Source organism: Mesoplodon bidens (assembly GCF_964165515.1).
Source record: "Mesoplodon bidens genome assembly, chromosome: 7".
Lineage (NCBI taxonomy): Eukaryota > Metazoa > Chordata > Mammalia > Artiodactyla > Ziphiidae > Mesoplodon > Mesoplodon bidens.
Window position 1 is genome coordinate 116,032,570 of NC_138164.1, and position 23,552 is coordinate 116,056,121.

General features: G+C 66.6%; 2 protein-coding genes across 7 annotated transcripts; one reads left to right on the forward strand and one right to left on the reverse strand.

The window, feature by feature from the left end:
• Positions 1-807: 807 nt before the first annotated feature.
• TSPAN4 (tetraspanin 4) lies at positions 808-21,069 on the reverse strand. 6 transcript variants are annotated; one of them, XM_081238836.1, is made up of 9 exons: positions 20,929-21,069; positions 16,150-16,233; positions 12,552-12,631; positions 4,726-4,917; positions 3,429-3,503; positions 2,441-2,542; positions 2,238-2,369; positions 2,083-2,166; positions 808-1,291 (listed from the first exon to the last, which is right to left on the reverse strand). In XM_081238836.1, the coding sequence occupies exons 3-9, from the start codon at positions 12,612-12,614 to the stop codon at positions 1,223-1,225; spliced, it is 717 nt and encodes a 238-aa protein (XP_081094962.1). In that variant the 5' UTR covers positions 12,615-12,631; positions 16,150-16,233; positions 20,929-21,069; the 3' UTR covers positions 808-1,222. The 6 variants fall into 6 exon arrangements, with proteins under 6 accessions (XP_081094962.1, XP_081094961.1, XP_081094963.1 ...); XM_081238835.1 differs by lacking the exon at positions 20,929-21,069 and adding an exon at positions 20,596-20,922; XM_081238837.1 differs by lacking the exon at positions 20,929-21,069 and adding an exon at positions 20,596-20,922 and having other exon boundaries at positions 12,552-12,629; positions 16,136-16,233.
• Positions 21,070-21,163: 94 nt separating this feature from the next.
• Positions 21,164-22,601, forward strand: POLR2L (RNA polymerase II, I and III subunit L). The gene is made up of 2 exons (XM_081238849.1): positions 21,164-21,348; positions 22,389-22,601. Exons 1-2 carry the CDS (start codon positions 21,254-21,256, stop codon positions 22,495-22,497), a joined length of 204 nt encoding a protein of 67 aa, XP_081094975.1. The 5' UTR covers positions 21,164-21,253; the 3' UTR covers positions 22,498-22,601.
• Positions 22,602-23,552: the final 951 nt, after the last annotated feature.

The window sequence follows — 23,552 nt, forward strand, 5'->3', positions numbered from 1 at the left end:
GGTGGGGGGTCCAAGGGCCAGGAGGGGCCGGGCGCCCTGGTGGTCTGGGTTGTGCCGGGGTCAGTGCCTGGCTAGGCATCACCAGGCAGGTCTGCCACACAGCAAGGATGCAGAGTGGGTGGGGCCGCAGGGCCGGCAGGAGTACGGGCTGGAAACAGTATGGGGTGCCATTTGGGGGGTCAGGTGCCCCACAGCTAGTGAGGCCCTTGAGAGGGGACCATCCCCCAGCCTGGACCCCCAGACCCACCACCCTCCTCACTCCCCATCAGTTCTGTCCTCCAGAAGCCCCGCCCCACCTTTGAGGTGGTTTGATGCAGTTTGACCATTTCTCTGATTCTGGGCCTTGTGACAACTACTTCGCTGACAACAGCCTACTTACTTGCAAAATCTGAGTGATACTTAAGGGACAAAGTTCCCAGGAACAAAACAGGAATAGAAAGAGAACAGGAAAGATGCAGCTGAGCTCCATTTTGGGAGGACACCCCTGGGGGAGGGGGAGGCCCTGAGGCTGGATGGGGGCCACCCCACGTTGGGAGAGGGGTGTCCGCAGCACGGGCTGTGGGCGGGTCAGTGAGGCTCAGGGCTGTTCTCTGCCATGGCTCGGAGCCAGCCTCACTGAGGTTCTCTTGCCATCCTCTGTGGGCACAGGGGCCGTTTGCCTGGTCAGGGAGCTCCCCCCGCTGGGCCCACGCACATCCTGGAGCCTCACTCCGGGCACCAGGCCGGTATCGGTGGGCGGAGGATCCACGGCTACACACGGCCTGTCTGGTGTGGACTCCCCGGGATCAGGGCAGCGAGAGACACAGCTCGGGGGCTGCTGCCCACACACTTTATTAAGACACACGCAGAGCCGGCCCTGGCCCCGCTGTGGAATGTGGGTGGACGGGGCTGCAGACCCGCCTCGAGCACCAGGACCAGTGGTCAGTCCCTCACCTCCCACCCCAGCCCCCTGCCCTGCACAGGGCTGCGGGGGAAAACACTGCTCTGGAGGATACCTGGATATAAGAAGCGCCAGAAGCCCCTCCCGACTCCAGCCCCGGCCGCGCGGCCGGCGCTCACAGGCCTGGCTGGGAGCCCCGCGGGCTCTGGCTGCCTGCTCCTCCCGCCCCCATGCCTGGGCTGGTGAGAGGTCCTGTAGTGGGAGACGCAGGTGGGGACATGGTCATCTCCCCAGGGGCGACGTCCTTCGGCAGCGAAGCAGGGGTGGCGGGCAGCTGACAGCCTACGCGCAGTAGGTGTCAGCCTTCACCACCTGGCAGTACATTGTCATGGCAAAGGTCAGGCCCAAGATCTGTGGGGAGAGGCGGGGGCTGAGCAGGGCTGCTCCAGGGACGACAGCCCACTGCAGGCACCCTGACCCCACACCACAGCTTCCCAGGTGGCCTGGAGCCCCCTTCCCTGGGGAAGCCTCGGGCAGGGCCTGCCCCCCACGGGCCCACAGGCCCCTTGGGCTCAGCCCCAGACCCGCCTTCCCTTTGGGTTGGGTTTGGCCACCCTGGGCTCCACTGGTGGTCTCAGGGCCTACGGGTTGCAGGCTAGGCCCCCAGCAGCTGCCCTCTGCCCCTTGGTCAAACTGCCATCACCCCTCAGGGAGTGTCTATCTGGGACCCCTGTCTGCACCCCAGAAACGGGCGCTGCTCTCACACTGCTTGACCTCGAGCTCCCCCAGGGTCCTGGCACTTGGGTCTGGCATGGGGGTTGGGGAGCAGAGGCGTGCTAGCTGGACTTCACACCAGGGCCTGGGCTGCCCACTTCACTCTGCACTGGGCAGTCCTGTGACCACCGCCCACCACGGCCACTGGGTAGGGCCTGCAGGCATGGGACTGGCATGTGGGCCCTCAGCAAAGGTGTCCAGTCTGTGCTTCCGTCCACGCAGAGATGGTAGGGCCCTCTGCTCAGGAGTCCAGGGCGGCCTGTCCTCTGAGGCATCCAAGGTCACTTCCCCGTGGACATCGTCCCTGACTATACCCTGTGAGCCCCACCTCTGCCTGGAGACCCACACTCCTCTGCTGCTTTGTTCCTTGGGCTCAGGGCCTTCACACAGGTGCTGGGGGGCCAGGGCCAGGGTGGGTCCCCGCGCACCTGAACCAGTGCTGTGCACAGCCCGAAGATGCCCACGGCCAGCAGGTTCTCCTGGAGCCACACCTTCACCGTCTCGTAACACGGCTGCAGGAAGAGCAGGCGTCACCGGGGCTGCGAGGCCGGCCCTCCACCCCCAGTCCCGGGGCCGAGCTCACCGCCTTCCACCAGGTGCCGGGCGCGTGCAACCCGCAGCTCTCGCTGAACTCCAGGCAGCAGGAGTCAGGCACGCGCGTGGCATTGTAGACCTCGAACCAGTCGGTGTAGTTGGAGACCCCGCAGCAGCGGAACTGCGGGAGAGGTGGGCTGGGACTGTGCGCCTGAGGGGGACATGTCCCGCCCCAGCCACGCCCCTACTCACGTCTGTCTGGATGATGCTCCAGGCGTTGGTGAGGCCCACGTTGCCCGGGGTGCCATACAGGTGCAGGCCCTTCTTCAGGTCCCGCTGTGCATACCTGTCGATCTGCAGGACAGCAGGGCCACCCTGTGGCCAGCTCCACCTACCTCGTCCAGACCCCCGCCCGCCCCGGCCCACTGTGCCTTCTGTTCCCCTCCCTGCGGTGACCTCCCAGAAGCCCCCACCAGGCTCTGGCCTTTGCCCCAAGGTCTCCCTGGGCCTCCTGTGGTGCCGAGCATGGGGTCCAAGTCAGACATGTCAGTTAATGTACAGATGGAGATGGACAGGCACAGAAACCCTCGCGGCTGTGTCTGCACACACCAGTTACAACCCACACAGCTCCGTGCTGCCGGCCGAGAGGGCCCAGATCTTGGTTCCTAAGAGCGTTCGTTCTCCAATAAAGGAACCAGGCTCCCTGGAGAAACGGCGGATTCCAGGGCTGGGGCGGGGAACCCCCCAAGGTGGGCCTGGAGCGTCTTCTAGCACCAGAAAGGAGGGAGGTGCTCTGAGGGGCACGTAAGGGACGCGGGAGCCGACTGAGAGCTCCAGCCGCCAAAGTCAAACCGGATGAGCAAAAAATAACAGTCTTGGAGTGTAACCCAGAGAATAAAACACACGTAAATGAGCCCTCACTTGTGTAAATGAACAACTGTAGGGGAGTGGGGGATGGGAGCGTTTTCCCCTCCAGCTGACACGCAGCTGAGACAGCAGGGGACCCAGCCCGGGCCACCTGGGAGCTCAGAAACCTTGCAGAGCCTCCAGGCCCGGCCTCCTGGGGCTGCAGTTAGAAGCAAACCCACGGCCCGGGTCCCAGTGTCTGTCCACGCAGAGCTGGGGGTCCCTGGCGTGGGTTCTCAGCCCCTCCTGCCTCCTCGCCGCCCAAAGCACCTGGCCCTCGCCGGTGGGGAGGGTGGAGCACCCACACCCACACCCGAAGCGGGGGCAGCGGTACCTTGTCAGTGTAGGCGAAGAAGAGGATGGCGAGGGAGGTCTCCAGCAGGAACACCAGCAGCAGCATCACGAAGAACTGGGGGGAGGCGGCCAGCCTCAGGGAGCCGGCCCCCACCGGCCCCTCATGGCTGCCCCGCCTCCCTCGGAACCCTCCCGTCTCCATCCCAGGGCCCGTCGTCTCTCGCTCGACCTCTGAGCACAAGCCTCACGCCTTTAAGCACACGCGTGTGGCCCGCGCCTGTGTCCTTGTGATGGGCAGCCAGGTGGAGGGAGGCCCCATCCAGGGAGTGGGTCCAACTGCGGTGACCCCCTGCCCCCAGGTCACGTTCCCAAGGGCAGCCGGGGGGCCGGGGGGCAGTGCCCAATCAGGACCAAGCTGGAGAAGCCACCACCCCTGACTGCTCAGACCGTTCACAGGGGTGGCAGACTCCACTCGGGCACCCCCAGAGGCACAGCCCTGGCGCCACGACCGGGCTGAGCAGTGGAGCCTGCCGGCACCTCCTTTCCCACCACGTTGCTCCCCCTGAAAGGAGGGCGGGGGGCAGGGCCAGAGCCAGGATAAGTGGGGCACACCGCTCTTTGAAGCCCCACTGGCCCCATGGGGCCCCTGGACAGAGTGGGGAGAAGGCACAGGGCCAGGGGAGTGGGCCCGGTCCTCTCCTGGGGTGCCCGATCTTGTCCGCCCTCAACCTGGGCCCACGCTGCCCCAGGAGGCACCAGCCTCCGAACTCCAAGTCACCCCCTGGGAAAGGCCAGGGTCGGAGCCCCACCCGCGCCCCAGCTTCCTCCTTCGTCCAAGAGGCCGAAGCCACACCCTACCCGCTGCTCCGAGGGGTCCAAGCCCCAACGGGAACATCTGGAACGTGCTGGACACTTGCGGAAGCTGCACAGATGGGGGACGCGCCCTCTGAGAGACCCTCTGGAGGCCCCACCCGTGGCAAAAGCCCCATTTGAAGCAGGTGATTTAGGACCTGGGTGGCAGCCAGAGGCCTCTGTGCAGGGCACACTAATAAGTAGGGAGCCCGGCCCAGGGACCGTTTTCCTCCATTATCTGCGATTAACGTTCCCGCCTCTAAATCCATCTCCAAAGCTGAGGGTCCTGGGGGGCCAAGAGGGCTAGGACAGGAGCTGGAGAGGGAGTCGTGGGAGAGGGGACCTTGGAGGAAACAGGCCCAGTATCGGCTGGAGGGGCCCTGCCCGGCACACGTGTGGGTGTCTGTGTCCGTCAGGGGAGGCCTCCCCTGAGCACCGGCCCCCCCACCGCGTCCCGCCCAGCGTGCCCCTCCCCCCGGACTCACAGTGAGCAGAAGGCATTTGTTCTCCTTGATGGCCCCGATGCAGCCCACAAAGCCGATGGCCATCACGAGGGTGCCGGTGACGATAAGCAGGTTGGCGGCCGACAGGGACGGGAAGGAGGACGACAGGGTGGCAAAGTTGCCCTGCGTGGCCGCCAGCCAGATGCCGACGCCGAGGACGCCGCAGCCTCCCAGCTGGGCCCGGGACAGGGCGGGAGGGACAGGGGAGCAGGAGGTGAGCAGCCCGCCAGATCCCTGTGGCCGAGCCCGGCACCCTCGCTGCCCTGCTGACCTCCCAGTCTCGTCCTGTCATGGGGGCTGGATCCCCCCCACACGCCCTGGGCCCCAGCTCTTCCCTAGGAGGTGCAGTCCCTGGAGCCCATGTCGGCCCCCTCCCCGCGACCACTGGAGCTTTTATTGAACTCCGCAATTGCTCATTATTACAAAAATCGACTGAAACAGGAGGAAGAGGCAGAGAAGGGCAGGCGGTGATGAATCCAGGGACGGCTCTTGGCCTCGGGGGGCAGGGGCGAGCCAGCGCAGCCGCCCAGGGCGCTGTGGCTCCAGCCCCCGGGACTCTTGAGCCTCTGGGTCGTCTCCAGGTGAAACGGGAGCACGTGTCCAGGGCCGGACTGTGGGCAGGCAGCCCCCACACATGGCTGACCAGCCCCTGGACCTACAGCAACCTGGGCTTTGGGAGACCACCTGGGGACTGATACCTACCGGCTGGCAGCCCTGCCCCACTCAGAACTGGGCGGCACATGGGGCCCCACACCCCCCGGGCCCAGGAGCCTCCTCGACATCCGGCCTTGACCCTGGCAGGGACCCCCCACCCCAGACTCAGGCCGGATGGGCCCTGAGACCCCTGCCTGAGGAGGCTTCCACCTCCCCTCGTGTACTCACTCACCCCGCCCCCAGCAGCAGGCAGCGCTGGCTACAGGGGTGGGGATGGGGGACGCTGCTCCGCTCTCACTAACCCACCGGGGAGCACACACCGTGCATGAAGCCGGGCCGGCAAGAGACTGCAATTATGGGGCGGGGGGCGGTGGTGCAGCTCCCAGCTCAAGAGCAGGAGCAGCCGCGGGGTCCCCGAGGGGTGGGCAGGTGCCAGGGCCTCTGGCCCAGGCCTCCTTCTGGCGTCTAAGGTCCCTCTGGGCCTCGCCCGGGGCTGGCTGAGCGGGCCAGGAGAGCCCCCAGGCTGGAATGACAACCCCCCAGTGGGGGTCCGGTCAGCTTAGGGCAAACACAGGGCCTCTCTCTGACCCCCACCCCATCCCTCTTTGCACCTTCCACCAAAAACAAGAGCTTCTGTCTAAAACTTATAAACCACCCATTCTGGATGCTCCTGGCTGAGGGTGGGGCCTGGGTGTCAGCGTTAAGCATCCCAGACAGGACAGGGCTCTTGTGCCCTGGCCTGTTCATCCTGCCCATCTGAGCCCTCCTCGGGGCGGGGTGGGGGCTGCAGCTCTGGGCGTGTGCCAGGGCGGGGCGGGGCGGGCGGTGAGGGAGACCAGCAGCCGGGCTGGGGGCACTGGCAGCAGGTGACGGCCCAGAGGATCCAGCCTCACCGCAGAGCTGGGCTTGGGCACAGCCCCAGGTATGATGGGGTCTGCTGGCTGTACGGAGATGTGTGTGCCCCCCACCTGTGGGATGGGGATGACCCCCGTGTGGCAGGCCCCAGCCAGCGGTGCGGGGACAGAACTGTCCACGGTGCTGACCTCTGGCAAGGCCACCATGAGGGAGCAAGACTGGCCACCAGCACCTCTGGGCACCCACACCTGCCCAGGGGGTGCCATGATGGGACACAGAAGAGGCTGGGACAGGTGCTGGCTCCTCAACCCTCCCACCCAGCCTGCAGGTGAGGAACGGGGAGCCAAGGGGCCGTCCCTGGTCTCAGGGGCTCTCCAAGGACGCCGCGGAAGGCTGGAGCTGGGAGCAGCCAGCGGGGCCCTTGCAGACCTGCGCAGGCAGAGGGCTCCCCTGGCCTCTGGCCGGGACTGGGGCAGGGGAGGGACCCTGGGGCAGAGGCCAGGGAGGGCGAGCATGGGGGCAGCCTCCCCTTGGAGGGAGCTGAAGTCGGGCCACTCTGGCTGCAGGAAACAGCGACCGGCCAGGCTGTCCTGGGCCCTCGCCCAGCCCACACAGTCCGTCCCCTGCAGAGCCCAGCAGCGCCCCCTCTGGGAGGGTTACGTCTCCGGGCTGAGCCCCCAGGCCAGGGCCCCGGCGGGGTGGGTGGGGCTGCCTCTGAGCGGAGAGGAGAATTGTTATTTAAAACCAAACGGCTGCCCAGCTGGCTCTGCCTTCAAGGGCAGCGCGGATGGCTCTTGTCAGCAGGAAAATGAGCCCCTCCGAGCTCCCTGGCCCCGTGGGGACACGTGGAAGGGCACGGGGAGGACACCGCGGCAAAGTCGCTGTGGAGGCGGGGGGTGGGGGTGGCGTCCGGGTCGGGGGTATCCTGGAGGGGCTGGGCATTGCCCCCAGCCTTGGTGGAAACAAGATTTCTTCAATTAAGACTCCACAAAAGCATCCTCACCTCCAGCTCCGAGATGGCAGGAGAGACACCCGCCGGCTGTCACCCAGGTGCTGCCGTCACACGCACTGTGACGTGGACACACAGCCCACATCCCTCACCATCACACAGTTTCACCCACAACATGCACACACGTCACCGACACGCTGCCCCAAAGCCCCAGGCGCCCCCTCGTTCAGGCACAGTCACCAGAAACTCAGCACTAATGGGGTGCACGCACGTGGCTAATAAAACTACCTGTAATTTTGAAATCTGCGTAGGCAGCTTTTAAAACATTTTGGCAGGAAGATTACAGCCTCCGAGTACAGGAGAAGATAGGCCCTGTTAGACCCAGACAGGACATCAAACTCAGGACAAGTGGGGTTGAAGTCCCGGGAAGGCTGGGCACTCCAGGTCCCTCCCAGGACACGGTGGCTGGGACGTCAGCAGTGGGGCCAGGACTCCACCCCCACCCTCCCCGTGTCCCACGCTGCACCTCCCCAGCCCCGCTCATCGCTGCCTGGGCCAGACAGAGGCCCAGGAGGGGCCCAGGAGCAGACCCCAACCCCACGACAGCCTGGGAGAGGAGCCCAGCCCACCCATCGGGGTCCCCCATCCCAGCCCTGCGGTCGCCGGGGCCTCCCTGTGCCCCTCGCACACACCTGGGGCGCACACCCTGCCCACCTGTCCCCACCGGAACCCAGCCCCTTGCCTGGCATGTTCTCCCCACTTCCTGCTGTCTCTTCTTGTCCACACGTTTTGGGGGCTGGCCTAGGTCTTGGCAGGTGGGGCCACTTGGTGAGGCCCATGTGGGGAGGGTGCCAGCCGGCCCTCCGCTGCTGCCCCTCCAGCCACATGGCGCAGGGTGGCAGATGGCCGGGCAGCTGGCCAGGTCCTTGGAACGGGGTGGAGGGCTGGGTGCCCATAGGGGCCAAGCCTGTGTCCAGGAGCCCCTCCCCCGGCAGCCTGCACCATCTTGGGGTGGGGGCCGGGCATGGTGGGGTGACACACCCCTCCCGGCCAAGAATAGCCACAGGAGACGGGGAGAACACATCGCTGTGAAGTTCAAGAATGGCAAAATGTATCCCCTGTGCCAGGAGTCAGGTCTACAGGGGCCCAAGGCAGGGGCTCAAGGACCATCCTGGCTGGATGTCGTTCCCCAGGTGACATCTCCTCAAGCTGTCCACTGAAATCTATGCAACTGAATGTAATTAGTTTCCTTAAGCTCCAGCAAGCCCCACAGCCCCCAGGCGCCAGGATGAGGGGATCGGCTCCAGCCCATCAGGGTGGTGGCCCCACTGACTAGGGACCCCCCTGAGGCTGGTGTCCAAGGAGGAGGAGCGGTGCCCTGCCAGGGCAGCCGGGGAGCAGACAGGGGCAGACAGGGGGCAGGGTCTCGGATGGGGAGGTGGGGCCGGGCCCCCAGGCCTCTCCCCTGCCCCCTGCCCCGCTTAGTGGCTGAGGCCACACCTCTCTGCTCCAGACAGAACTCCCAGGGCCCCCGACCAGCTGCTGCCACCAACTTTCTAATGGGAGTGGGACGATTCAGAAATGGATGCTCATGCAGGACCGACATCTTGTGGCATCATGACCCCTGACCTGACCAGGACAGCCAAGGACCCCCACTTCAGGCTGCCCACCCACCCCGGCTCGGGGTCCCCAGGCAGCAGGGCCCCCACTGCCCTGCCCGACCCTGTTGCAGGAAGAAACCGGAGCCAGAACACACAGACGCCCTCAGCACCTCCAGAAGACTGGGGCCAAGAGGAGTCACGGGGTCTGAGGTCTGCAGGCCCCCGGCCCTGCACCGTGACCTCCGGCAGGGCACGCTGCACGTGCTTGTTTCCCCGACTGCGGCGGGGCTGGGGGAGGTGTTCCCTCAGCCCTGCACAGCCCTTTGCCAGCATCTTCCACCGGTCTCAAGGCGTCTTGCCCAGAGGCCAGCGACAGCAAGCCAGGTCTCGGTCTGTAGCTCATCAAAGGGGAAAACCACGGCCCCCCTGTGGTTCTGCTGGGGAAACTGAGGACCCCAGGAGGGCAGGACTTGCCCGGAAGCCTGGGCGGCAGGCAGGGCTCGACCCCCAGCCCAGCCACACAGACAGACCCTGGCCACACTGCAGGGGGAGGCAGAGCAGGGGGGCCCAGATGCAAGACCAGGAGGCGCACCTGCCAGGGAAGCAGGGAGCCGGGCCCTCAGCTGGGCAGGTGCGGGCTGGGCTGCACGGCTGAGGCCTGGGTGCGGCCAGGGGAGCCCAGAAGCGCCTTCCCCTTTCAGAGCCAGCCCTGCCTCTGCCCAGGACCGCCCCCAGACCAACAAGACCGCCCCTGGGGCCACAGAAACTGCCCCTGGGGGAGCCCTGAGCACCCACCCAGAGCTGGAGAGGGGGAGGGAGAGCACCCCAGGGGGCTGCTCAGCCCCCGCCCCTCCCCTCCTGGGCACCCCCCACCCCCCACACACAGCTCTACTCACCAGGAGACACCCCTGACTCAAGGATCCTGGCCCTAAGCTGCCCACCACCTGTGCACGCCTGCAGGAGGGCAGCTGTGTCCCCAGTGGAGCTGTCCCTGCCCCGTGAGGGCCTGTTTGCCGCAGGAGGGCAGGTGGAGGTCTGGGGGTCGGTGGGCACCGGGGCCTCTCCTCCCCTGGGCACCCCCTGCTGCCCACCGGCACCTTGGGTCCCTGTCTCAGGACACCCGAGCTGCGATCCCTGGTGACAACGGGCAGGCATGTTTCCTCTCCAGAGATGGGCCAATGACCCACAGGCCACGCAGGACCAGGCAGATCCACCCCAGGACAGATGGGTGATGCTTTCCAGCCCCACTGGTACCCGAGGCTGGAGGCCTCAACCCTGCCCTTCCAGTCCCCATCCAGAAGCCCCCAGGGAAAACCCCGCAAACAGGGCACACAGAGTCAATTAACTTCAGAGCCCGCCCCTCCCCCATCCTCAGCCGGGGGCAATGCCCCGCACTGGGGGCAGAGGGGGAGGGGCGGGCTGGCATTGCGGGAGGAGGCGAGCTTAGGCCCCGGAAGAGAGAACTGCCAGGCGTGCAGGTGCCCAATGGGGCCAGGTGTGGGTGACAGGGCCTTGTGGGGGGTCTGCCTATGGACAATGGGGGCTCTGAGGTGACTCCTGAAGAAAAGGGGTGCCCGGCAGGGGCTGGGGGGCAGGAGGAAGCCACGGGGAGGTCACTGCATCTTGACCTCCAAGCAGGTCCCGAGCCGGGATCCTCACTCCCACTTCCCCATAGCTCCTCCCAAGTGTGAAATGGCGGGGGGGGGGGGGAACCTACCCCTCCTGCGGGGACTCCGCACCCCTAGACAGCAAACGAGCCAGGCTCCCGGGGAAGGGGTGCTCTAGCCCCACCCCACCCACCTGCAGCCTCTGTCACCAGCAGCAAGGGCCTAGGTGACAGCTGCAGAGGGCCCGGGGGATGGATGTCCCGCCAGCCCCCCGACCATGCTCACCACCCCCTGGCCTCGGCGTGTTTCCCGCGGGCCCCCTCTCTGACCCCCAGGCCTCGAACTCCGCTGGGCACCAAGGTGGGGTGTGGAGAAGCCAAGACAGCACACTGGCAGGGGCCCAGTTTGCTTGGCTGGGGAGTGTAATTGGATAATAAAAGGGAACTGGATTTTCTAGCCCAGGAGGGGATCCCAGGGGGTTCCTGAATTGTTCTTTCCTGGGCTGAGGACGTCACCCACGGCAGGAATCAGTGGAGTGTGTCCGCCCTGCAGCTGGTACAGAGGCTCCTTCAGGGTTCACAGGGCAGACACAGTTCGGCCTGGGGGCCCATTAGGGTGGGCTGCTCTCAGAGCACAGGCCCCCTCGAGGGGCCCCCTCTCCTCTTCCGGGCAAGCAGGTACCCGGGTCACTGGGGAGGTCAGGGAAGGGGAGAAGCAGGTCCTGCCCACCACCTGGGACCAGCCCCCACACCCACTGCCCATCCTCCAGTCAGTCCACCACCCTCACTGCTCACCACCTTCACACCTACGGCTGCCAGCTCTGGTCACACTGTCACCTGCAGCCTTCTCCTGTCACACTGCCTAAGGCACACTGACCCTGCCAGCAACTCACTGCTCACCACACTTGTGCCCACTGCATCTGGTCAATGTCCCCCGCCAAGAGAAAACAGTCACCTCCGCACATGCCTGGGCACAGCTCCAGCTGTACCCACCTCTGCTGCTGGCTCCTGGCCTCTCGGGGGGGCTCCTCCGCTCTGGGCCCGGGCCTTGACCCTCCCAGGAGCCCCTTGCATGCAGAGAACAACTCTTTGGGTGACTGCCTCGGGGGCGGGCAACTGGGGCAGGAGCCTCCCAGGCTGGCCACCCCTCCCAGCAACCCTCCCACTTCCCAGGCCAGGGTCCAGGAGAGAAGGGATGTGCAGAAATGCGCCCCGATTTCGCCTTAACTGGACCTCATGCAAATGAGCTTACAATTGACAGCCTCCTTCTGGGGTCCAGAGCCCAGGCAGGAGCGAAAGCCACGCCCCCTAATTCCCAGTTGTGGCAGAAGGGTGGGAGCAGAAAGTGACCTTGGCATCAGCTCTCCACCAACCCTCCCCCAGCCCAGCCAGTGGGGCCCAGGCCTGGCCAGGCGTTTTCCAGTTGGTCAGGTATGACACCTGCCACAGCCCGAGCCCAACACCTTCCCTGCCCTTTGGGTCTGGGTGGCAACTGTGTCCTCCAGTTTGGGGGGACAGAGGCCACCCTGTAGCACCTATACCTCTACCCTGGACACAGGCACCTCCTCTGAGCAAACCCAACCCACCTCAGCGAAAGTTATGGAAGCCCCGGTCTCCCGCCGACTCCTCATCCCGCCCAGGGTCTGGTCCAGCCGGAGGGCTCACCCACACACCCACCCTCTCCCTTCCCTGCTTCGGGAGGCTGGGGACCCCACCGCGCCCAGCCCCTCCCCAAGTGCGGTCCCTGGAGCCAGGAAGGCCGGTCTGCCGGGGAGGCGAGTGAAGAAAGGACATGGTCTGCGCCCACGAAGAGGGAGGGAAGGGGCGGGAGAGGAAGGCACCAGCGGCTCAGCGCACGGACAGGGACCCACACCCGGTAGAGGCCAGGCGCAGGGCCCCACGCCGACCTGCGGCAGGTGCGGGACACGGCCGGTCTCAGGAAGAGACAGAGAGGGGACAGGACGCGGGGCGGCCGCCCAGAGTGCAGAGGCCCGGCGGACCCCGGCGGCACCGGAAACCCTCCCCAGGGGCTGGTCCAGCCCTGGCCCCCGGCGACCCCGGGCACACCCCCCAGTCCGCGTCGCGGGTGTCTCCCCCCCCATTCCAGCGCGAGCAGCGACCCCGGGGCCCCGCCGCCACTCACCCAGAAGAGCAGGTTGAAGGCGAACATGAGGTACTTGACGCCCTGCAGGCAGCCGCGCGCCATGCTGCAGCGCTTCAGCTCTAGGAGGAAGATGAAGGACAGGTCCAAGTAGAAGACCACGTACTTGTTGCCCTTGGGCGACGTGTAGCGCGCCTGGGCTGCCTTGGGGCCGGGGTTGGCGTGCAGGCCAAAGAAGGGGCCGCCGCGCGCGAAGCCCGGCTCCTTGCCCGGCGGCGACGGGCTGCGCCGGTACGTGGACTCGTCCGTGCTCGAGCGGCGCATCGCGCGGGGCCGCCGGGGCCGCCCCAGGCTCCGCGCCCCGGCCCGCGGTGGCACCGGGCGCGCCGCTCCGCTCGGACCCGCGGCGGGCCCGGGACTCCGGCCGGCCCGCCGCAGCCCCGGCCCCGGCCCCGGCCCCGCCCCGCGTTCGCCCGCCCGCCTGCCCGCCCGCCAATCCTCGCCGGCCCCGCCCCCGCGCGGACCGCCCCCCTCCCCGCCTCGCCGCCCCGCCCCTCAGATCCGACCACTCCGCCCCGCGCCGGCCAATCGCAGCCCCGGGACAGTGCCCCCGCGCCGCCCTCGGCCCTCGGCCCGCGCCGGCGCCCCTCGCTCTCCTCTCGCCTTCCCCACCCGGCCCAGGAAGCGCGGTAGGGAGCTGGGGGTGGGCGTCCAGGCTGCTCTCAGTCCCGGGTGCGACGGCCCGGGCCTTGCCCAGAAGCCGCTGCGCGCCGGGACCCCGCTGCCGGCCGGGCTCTGAGGCCTCCGACCGCAAGCGAAACGCAAAGCGCTATGCAAATGAAGGGTGGCCCAGTTGCTGTCCGGTGGCGACTAGCGGCATCTCCGGCCCCGGCCCCTGGCCCAGATCGAAGTAGCGCGGGGAATGCAGCTGGAACCCACCGGGGGTGCACACTCTCCAGCGGCCCACCCTGGGCTGAGCGAGCGCTGCGCGGGGACCCCAAAGCTCCCGCAGCTCACATAGGACAGGGGTCAGCCTGGGGGATCCAACCTGGGGGCCGGTCCTGGGAGAGGGAGCAGAGTTGCGGTTTGAAGGACAAGCCGCTCAGAGGGAACAGGGCGAGGGAGAACAAGCCGGGAGGGTGCTCTGGGGCACCCTGGGTGCCCAGAGGGTGGGTCACTCTGCAAGGCACGAGGGGAGGTTTTCAGACTTAAAGGGAGGGGCCGGACACACAGGAGTGCAGGAGTCATCACTGGGCACCCAGAGACAGGCCGCATTCAAGGCTGGTGGCCCACTCCAGGCCGAGAGCTCACGCAAGCCCCCCGTCCTCCTGCCATGGTCCCATCTCCCTGGGCAGGGAGCAGCCCTGGCCTCACCGGCATGTGACATGTGCCCGTGACACATGTCACACAGGACCCTTCTCTGGTTTGACGCGCTGTTGCCACTGTCTTGAAATTCTCCATGATTTTTTTTTTTTTTTTTTTTTTTTTTGCGGTACGCGGGCCTCTTACTGTTGTGGAGCACAGGCTCCGGACGCGCAGGCTCAGCGGCCATGGCTCATGGGCCCAGCCGCTCCGCGGCATGTGGGATCCTCCTGGACCGGGGCACGAACCCGCATCCCCTGCATTGGCAGGCGGACCCTCAACCACTGTGCCACCAGGGAAGCCCTCTCCGTGATTTTTTTTTTTTTTTTTTTTTCGCGGTACGCGGGCCTCTCACTGCTGTAGCCTCTCCCATTGCGGAGCACAGTCTCCGGACATGGCTCACGGGCCCAGCTGCTCCGCGGCATGTGGGATCCTCCTGGACCGGGGCATGAACCCGCGTCCCCTGCATTGGCAGGTGGACTCTCAACCACTGTGCCACCAGGGAAGCCCTCTCCGTGATTTGTGACCAAGAGGCCCTGAACTTCATTTGGCACCAGGCCCTCCCAGACACATCCACACAAGCCAGGTGACAGGGACACATGATGCTCCAAGGCCCCTTGCACCGGCGGTGTGGTGTGCACACGTGCTGCCGTGCAGACAGACACGCACCAGGAGCAGCCTAGAAGTCACAGGTGGGGAGACTCCCCTCAGCTGTGCCTCCACCGCCCACCCATTGGTGGGGGCCCTGGGGTGTGTGGGAAGGACCTCAGCATGGGGCCCAGATGCCTCCTCCCCATCTGCCCTGGGCCTCTCAGCTCAGCAGGGGAGCCAAGCTTGGGGGGGAGTGGCCACAGGCCTGGATGCACCCCGCACCCTGAACTGGGTCTTCCCAGTCACTGAGGCCGCCCACCGGTGGCGTCCACACCATCGGATGGTCCCAAAAACTGAAGTCCAAAGAGGGAAGGACTCGCCCAAGGTCAGCAGAACTCAGATGGGAGAAGAGAGGAAAAGAAGTCGGGGAATAAGAAGGAGGAAGAAGGTGGGGGCAGGGGGGAGGCCCGTCAGTGACAAAGTGACAGACTGAGAGAGTGAGAGGTGCCTGAGGTAGCACGTCTTGGGGACGTCTGCTGGGCTGGGGGCCCAGTGAGGTCTGGCAGCCCTGCGGGGCCCTGAGGACCACTGCACCAGCCCTGCGGGCTCTGAGGAGAACTGCAGCTCAAGCCCCCAGGGCGGTGTCCTTGCAAGGTCCTCCCTGAGCCCAGCTGGCCCTGGTAGGGAGTGGGGACAGGAGAGCCCCAGCATCCCTGCCCTGCCCACGTGCCAGCCAGCCTGGGGCTTCCCACAGTCCCTCCACCCTGTCCTCCGCCAAGGATTCTTTGGCGTGTCTGGACCCCTGGAAAGGGATACAACGGTGACCACGCACCAGGGGCCCAGTGGAGAAGTGAGCCTTGCAGGGCCCCCATCTGGGCCCTGTAGAGACCACTAGCCGCAGCTCTGCCCAGAGAGCAAGTGGCAGCCGGTGACCCCGGAGATCCTGGTGAAATCCAGCAGCCCCTTGCTACCTTTCCCTTGGCCCAGCTCAGCCAGCCCCACACGCCCAAGCCAGGGATGGACACTCAGGGCCCCGAGAGTCGCAACGCATGAGAGGGCCTGCACTCAGCATGCACACTGGACACAGGAGGGCTGAGGAGGGCTGAAGGACATGTCTGTCTCCCCAGCCTGGTCCCAGGGCAGGGCCACTGAGGACAAGGGTGGGGTCCTCCCCCCATTGCCCGTCCTCCGCTTCATCACACTGCAGCTCAGGGCGGGAGTGGAAGGGTGGCCTGGGTTCCCACGATGGGGCCCAGCACCCAGGCTGCCCTCTCCCCAATCTCACTCAGCCAACACCATGCCAACACCCCCAGAACTCCTGCCAAGCCCTCTCCTGTTTCTAAAACCTGCACCCATCACCCCAGGTGAGCCTGTGAGTCTGAGCTGAGATTAAACCAGAAAACCACCAAGGATGCCAGGGACAATGGCAGTGAGGACGTGAGCACATCAAGGCCACCAAGTGGGGCGCCTCCCGGCCAGCCCCAGGGACCCCGTCCTCCAAGTCCAGCCGTTCCTCCAGCAGTGGGGCCCCGGTGAGACATGCTGAGAGGGTGACAGCTGGCTGGCTCAGCCTCAGTATGTCCCGGGACCAGGAGAGTATCCAGCCAGCAAGGCCCTTGGGCCAGGCGTGGGGGAGACCAGGAGGCCACCCAGCGCTGCCCCCACTGCCCCACGGGCCGCAACGTACCTGGGAAGAAGGCAGGCGGTGCCTGGCACCCCCGAAGGCCGGCCAGGCGGCAGGTGAGCAGTCAGCAAGGCCAAAGCCGGAGCTCTGTGGAAGGGAGACGGGCAGAATGGAGGCTGTGCTGCACCTCATTCCCAGCTTCTGTGGGGCTCTCCACTCAGGACCGGGTCCCTGCAGGGGCAGCTGGGGGCTGGGTGGTGGTGCACTCAGACTCAGGGCACCAGAGCGCCAACCAGCGGCCCAGACCAGGGGGCTGCATCCCCACCCTCTGGTCACTCAGCCTTCTGAGATGCCCTGGCAGACACAAGAGTACCCACATGCGGACGTGCACAGAGAGAAGACACACGTTCAGAGATGGGGACACACACACGGACTGAGGGCCGTCCAGCCCCCAGCTGTCCTGGAGCCCTGAGACCAGCCGGCATTGTCCACTCATCCCGAGGTGCCCTGCACCCCACTCCCTCCTGGGTTCCCAGCAGACAGATGCCATGAGCCACCAGCCTCACGCTCTCTCCAGGGAGCCAGCAGGTGATGACTCACACGGGGCCCATGAATCCGCTGCTGGCGCTCGGAGGGGGGTTCTGTCCTCCTACCAGCCAGGCATTGCTGTGGGGGGTGCTCAAGCTCACACACCCCGCCCGTCACACCTCACCCCTCAGACCAGAGGCTCCTTGCAGCCTGGGGGTGGGGCAGGTGTCTTTCCAGTGGCCCAGGGGCAGGAGGGGACAGCCACACTGGCACATGCCCACCCCCTCACAGCCATGCCCTCGTGGGCAGCCCACTGCCAGCCGGTCCACTCAAACCCACATGTGGGGCAGACATGAAGCCACTGAGCAGGTGGAGGCCCAGGCAACCTGAGACCTGTCCATTTAGGGGGACGAACGGCACCTACCATGGTGGGGCGAGGAGGCACGTGGGCCCAGGGCCCGGGACCACCCACCCCCAGCAACCGCTGTGCCCGGGGAAGACGCGTCCGTGGAGGGGTTTCAGGTCCAGTGACACATCGAGGGCAATGAGTGGGAGGGACGCGCCCCTCCCATGTTCTTTGATGAACCCCCTGCCCAGGAACTGAGGGGCCCAAAGCCCATAGCCACACCGCAGAAGCAAAAGACCATGCATCGCAGCCCACCACCCCTCCAGGCCTAAGGCTACGTCTGCACGCCCCGCTCCCCCAGACCCGGGCGTCGGGGGGACGGGCCTCCCCGTCAGGCCCTACTGGGCAGCTCCGCCAGCACCCGTCACGGCTGCCCACCCTCCTGGCCCCCACCCCAAAGGCAGCCCTGGACCCTCCATGAATAACCTCCCCACCTTCTGGCCCCCACAATGCCACTCCACGAGTCTGGGGTCCCCAGCCCCATCTTGGGCAGCCCAGGCACAAGCCTGCACTCAGGGTATGGGTGCAGGGCCCGACAGCACCGGGCTGGCCCTCTCCCTCACCCAGGCCCAGCCTCCTCCTCCAGGAAGCCTCCTTGCCCCACTCCCCGCTCTGGGCTTCCTTTGAGCACAGGTTCCGACATGACTGCGTCCCCCGGAATGGCACGTGCAGCTGGCAATCGGGATGGGGCGGAATGAGAACCCCGTGACAGACCCTCCCGCAGCCTGCCAGCCCTAGGCTGGGCCTTCTGAATTCTCCGGGGCCCCAGGGCAGGGGCAGGTGGGGACTCTGGGGGAGCGTGAGCCACACGGAGGTCGTGGGTGCCTACCTGGCCAGACCAAGGTCTAACTCAGAGAAGGACCTCCCCGAACGCCGAGACAGAGCTTGCCCCGGAGGCCTTGGAGGCCTGGGGTGGACGGGCAGCTCCCAGTGGCGTGGCCGCCCCGAGCCTCAGCCGTGGAGCAGCAGCAGGGCCGGGCCCGGAGCACACAGCCCAGAGGGCAGCACAGGCCGAGCGGTGTCGGCCTCCCTGCTGCCACCCCGACCCCCGCAGGCCCCAGAGCCCACCCAGGCCCGCGCACCCTCCCACCGCCCCCCACCCAAGCTGCAGCCCCTGGGGCTGGGAGACACCCCCTCCAGGGGAGGGGTCCCCGAGGAAGAGGCCACCGAGGGGTCCCCGGGCTTTCCCTGGGCCCACCGAGGCCAACCCCAAGCTCAGGACCCTCCCCTGCCAGCCAGCTGCTCCCACCACCCCCCAGGCCCCGGGAGCACCCTTCTCCGGTGCCCACAGTGTACGTGCCCCACCTCAGCGCTGACACCCCACCCGCCCCCTCCTGAGTGGTGCCCTCGGGGAGCCCCATGTGGGGCCAGGCTGGCAGACAATCACATAATCATGTTCCCAAAGGCCATGGGCCCAGCCTGTCCACAGGGTCATTAGGCTGGGCCAGCTCAGCCTCAAGCACGCCTGCAAATACCACCACTCTCGAATACCACCCCGGGGGCTGGGGCCCAGAGGGTTACCGTAGATGCTGCAGGCAGGCGACCCCGTCGGACCCTGGGGAAGCGTCCGAGCACCCGCTCACCCCACCGCGTGAGCACGAGTCTACCCAAAGCAGCCGGGGCTCCGGGCTGAGCCTGGGACCCCCAGGCCCACACAGCCAGTATGGGGACCCTCCAGCTGGGCAGCGTCTGGTTCCACCCACGCTTCACAGATGGGGAAGCGGAGGCTGTGATCCAGGACCAGGGGGCAGGGTCAGCTGACTCCCGGCCTGTTTCCAGGACAACACTCAGGGCCAGAGGCTGTCAGGCAGCTAAAACTTCAATCGCTGATTTCCCCTTGTCCCTTGCCTGCCCTGAAGTGACCCTCCTCTAGCAGGAAACAGGGCTCTTGGGTTCCAAACCACATGTGAGCACAGCCCTCCCTCCCTGTGTCCCCGCCCCTGGGGGCAGGACACCCCATTCTCGGAAAACCAGTGCCTCTCTCTCCCTGCCCCACCTCTGGCCCTTCCCAGAGGTCTGGGCCACATCTGTGCTCACACCCCACTGCCCCTGCAGGCAGGCCTGGCCCCGCTCCCCCGACCCTGTGTGTTGGGCTCCCGGGGCACCCTCCTGCCCCTGCCCACCCTGAGGAGAGCCAGGCCCGCGCCCCAGCCTGCCCCCCCCACACACACACAAGGGGGCCAGCTGAGCAGGGGATTAGGGCTGACCTCTGTGGCTCCCCTGGGTCCTCAGGTCTAGCCTGGCCAGGCCTGAGCCAGGGCAGAGTGGAGACGGAGGGTCAAGTGCCCCAAGGGGCCTCTGTGCACATGTGTGTAGGGGGCCTGCACACAGGCAGCCACACTGCTCCCCACGGCCTCTCCTGGGAAATCAGAGAGCTGGAGGGAAGAGACTCCCCCCAATCTACACACAGCTCTCAGAATTCCAGGAATGTCAACTTGGCTCTCGGGCCCCTCAGTCTCTGGGAGTAAACAACTTCTGGGGCCAGAGCAGGGTGAGGCGGACCATGGGCCCCTCCTCCAGGAAGCCTTCTGCCCACACCCGCTCCCATTCCCGAAGAGCTACCCAGATGGCATCCCAGATCCCTCCCCTGTTTCCCTCACCTCCACAGGTGCGGCAGCCTCTACAGCTGAGCCCAGCTCCAACCCCAGGCCACTGTGACTCAAGGCCCCTGCCCCCGCCGGGGACAGGATGTGTCCCGTCAGCCTGGGAAGTGGGGGCATTGGGCAGGGAGGTGGCCTCTGCTCGTGGCTCCGCACGTGGCAGGGTGGGGGATGGCAAACGTCACTGGGGAGGCTGTCAGGGCCCAGACTTCAGGCGGGCAGAAGCTCTGATCAACCTCTCCAGGACCCTGGGGACCCCCATCTCCCTGCCCCTCAACTAAATCCAGACTCCGTCACCCACCCTGAGAGGACTGTCAGGCCCCACCCCCCCCAACCAGAAATCCAGATGCCCCAGACCAGCAAATGTGCCCAAACTCTGCATAGGTGCCTAAGTTACAGGGGCCACTGTGAGACACATCCACCTTCCTCAGCCCAAAGCTCACCTCCTCCAGGGAGACTTCCCTGCTTCTCACGGCACACAGCCACAGCATCAGGGAGCTCACCCCAGGCCATCTCCAGAGACACAGCCTCCCCTCCCTTTAAATCCTTCATGGCCCCTGCTCCATCACCTCCAGCTCCGACACCTACTCTGTCCCACAGGTACAGCCTCCAGGCCTCAGCCCATGGGTCCCCTTTGCCGGTATCTGTCCTGCTCCATCACACATACTCGGGATCCCTTGTCAAGGCTCAGCTCAAAGGACACCACTTCCACGACGACCCCCTGACCACCCTCCTGGTCCTCAGAGATCCGACGCTCCCAGATCGCAGGCGCCCGACTCATCAGAGCCTGGCCTGGGACGGGTGCAGCCAGCCCCATCCCGCACCCCCTCGCAGCCCCTCCCCCGGGAAGAAGGCAGGAGGGACAGGGGCGAAGCCAACCGAAGCGGCGCTGGGGGTTAGAGCGGCCGGCTGAGCCCGCCACCCGCCGGGTCACTCGCACCGCGCCCTCCCGCCGTCAGGGATACGGGCAACTACCGGGCCGGGACCGTTACTGTGCGGGCGATCGGGCTGGGCGGCGACCTCGAGAGTCCTCCAAACTCAGCGCAAAGACCCCCGGGTGTCCACGGGCAGCGGCTCCAGGTGGAGAGACCCTCCCCCCTTCCTGGTCCCCACTGGCCGCCGGTCAGCCGCTCTCCTCCCCTGCAGCGGGGTCGCCGCGCCCCGGCCCGGCCCGCAACTTGTTGCTGAGACTCGGCTCGGGCTCTGCGCTCGAGGCCTGAAATTCGCGCCGGCTCGGCTTGGGCCTGGGCCCGGCTCGGGCGCGCGGGCAGCGGGACCCGGACTGCATCCCCGCCGGGGGCGCTATACCTGCGGGCAGTCAGCTCGTCGCGCAGCTGTCAGTCATGCGGACACGAGAAACGCGAACGCCGCCGCCGGGCCCTTACGGCCCCGCCCGGACGCCGTAGGCCGGGATGTACCAAAGTGGCAGGCGGGGGGCGCCGCCTGCTCCTGCCGCGGCCGCACGGGCCTCGGAAACTCGTCGCGGAGGGAAGCGGACGCCAACGGCACCAGGGCGGGCGGACGGCCGGGCACCCCCCGCGCCGTGGGCGCGCCCGGGGCGGGGCCGGAGCCGAGGGCGGAAGCGCCGCACGATCGAGGGAGGACTTTGGCAGCTGGCTGCTCCGGTGCCGCCATGATCATCCCTGTGCGCTGCTTCACGTGCGGCAAGATCGTCGGCAACAAGTGGGAGGCCTACCTGGGGCTGCTGCAGGCCGAGTACACCGAGGGGTGAGGCGCCGGGCCGGCCTGGGAGGGCCTCCAGCGTGGTCGGCAAGCGCTCCCCGGGCCGCCAGCCTGCGGGGCAGGGGGGACGGGTCCCGGCCCGCGGGGTCGGTGTGTCGGGCCGGTGTCGGGGAGTCCCAGTCTGCAGAGCGGGGGCGGGGGCTACTCACATCAGATTCCAGGTGACCCTGGGCGGGGGAGCTTTCAGTCTCGGAGTCTTTTCCATCCCTGTTCTCCGGACCTGCTCTCAGGAAAGCGCCCCCCACCGCCCCCTTAGTTTGGGGAGGGGAGGGAGTCGGGCGTCAAGCTGCTGCCGTCTGGGGACTCCTAGGTATCCTGGCGAGTCCCGCCGCCTCCACGGCAAATCAGCCCTCAGCCGCCTCTGTCCACCTGCTCCCTAACTTCTTCTCTCCGCTGTTAGGCCCACCCCCGTGTCCTGCAAACTCACTGGCTTTTTTAGGACATAGGACAAGCTTCCTGACCACATAGGCCTCATCATCAGGCTATTGTGGGGGTCCCTCTTCAGTGCTTACTTATCCCTTAGCACTGCAGTTACCACCGTGCCTGTCTGGGTCTCTGCCCTGGATTAGACTCTGACCTTGGGACCCTGTGTGCACAGCCCCATCCTCATCACATTTGAATCTCTGGGTCCCGGGGTGTGCCAGGGAGGCGTACGCTCTTACTGCAAGTGTGTCGGATGAATGGGGAAGCGATGGATGGCCTTAGTATTTGCGCCAGGTTCCGAGGAGGCTGCTGAAATGACCAGAGTGCAAGTGAATGCTGGCAGCCTGCACGGGACCCCTCCCCAGGATGCCCCAAGCAGGGGCCACCCGACCCTGCCTCCCCTTTCCCAAGCCACCGCGTTGTTTGCACACCAGAGGCCTTGAGGGTGACGGGTGGCAGTCTCTGGGAAATGAGAGAGGTGTCTCCCTCCCCGACACGGGGAGCAGAGCCCATGGCAGCTGAGCGGGACTTGCTCCATCCGGGGCAAGGGCCTCCATCTGCCAGGACGAACGGGCTGCAGCCAGCTTTCTCCTCGTCCTCAGGGACGCCCTGGATGCGCTGGGCCTGAAGCGCTACTGCTGCCGCCGCATGCTGCTGGCCCACGTGGACCTGATCGAGAAGCTGCTCAACTACGCGCCCCTGGAGAAGTGACCCCTGCCCGGCAAGGACCCGTGGCCCTGTCGGCATGGGTCTCCCTCTCTGGAAAGAACCATCCAGTAAATGTTTTTGAGGACCACAAGGAGGTCCTGACAGTTGGCCTGGCTCTGTGGGACTCCCCGCTGCCTGCTTCTATGTCCTGCCTCGAGCATGAGGCCCCTTGGGGGTGGGTGCGGCCCTCACCGCCTGGGAGGAGGGAGGGCCATCCCTAGGGAAGCGCTCAGCCTGGGGCTGCTTTCCTCCAGGGCTCGCCTCGGCTCCGCACAAGGCACAGATGTCGGGAGTGCTTGGGTTGGGGGCACGGGGGCGCTGGCGTCCCCACAGCGGTGTTCCGGGCGCCCTTTAGGCTGAGGACAGAGGACCTCACCTCCTCCTCCTCCTCCTCGGTGTCTAAAGAACCTCGAGGTTTTCTGAGCCCTGAGTAGAGTGCCCGCTGTGGTTACAGACGCCCCTCTTGACGGTACTGCTGCCAGCAGCTTCCAGGCTGCACCCAAGGCCAGCAGCCCGCTCCCCTCCACAGACAGCCCTGAGATCCCCACGGCGGGTGGGAGGGGCCCTGCTGGCTGTCTGGGCTGGACAGGCTCTTGGTGCCCCAGGCACTGACGTGCCACCCTGTGAACCAGCTGGAGAGCTGCCTCTTGGGGGCCTCTGTCCTGTTGCAGCTCAGGCTGAGGCTCAAAATGGGAAGCTACCACCTTGGTGGGGGTCAGGCAGGCCCTGGTGCCCTGCAGCGGGCAGAGGGCAGGGCCGTGCAGTTAGGGAGGGGGGCACCTTCCTCAGGGCTGGCCCAGCTGCCCGGATGCCTGAAATGGGGTCCCCTGAATGCGGGTGAGGGGACCATGGGAGGGAGATGGGGTCTGCGCAGCGGTGTGAGGAGCTGGGCAGCCCCTGGGCGACAGGGCACGATGGCCACGCCCTGGCTGCCCCTCCAGGCCCAGCGCCCCTTCCAGCCCCGGCTCCCACTGCCAGCACACGTCCTGCCAGATACGCCCCGGACTCGCTCCTGAGACACCCGCCCCAGCACCTTCTCCCGTTCCTGATTCCTGCGC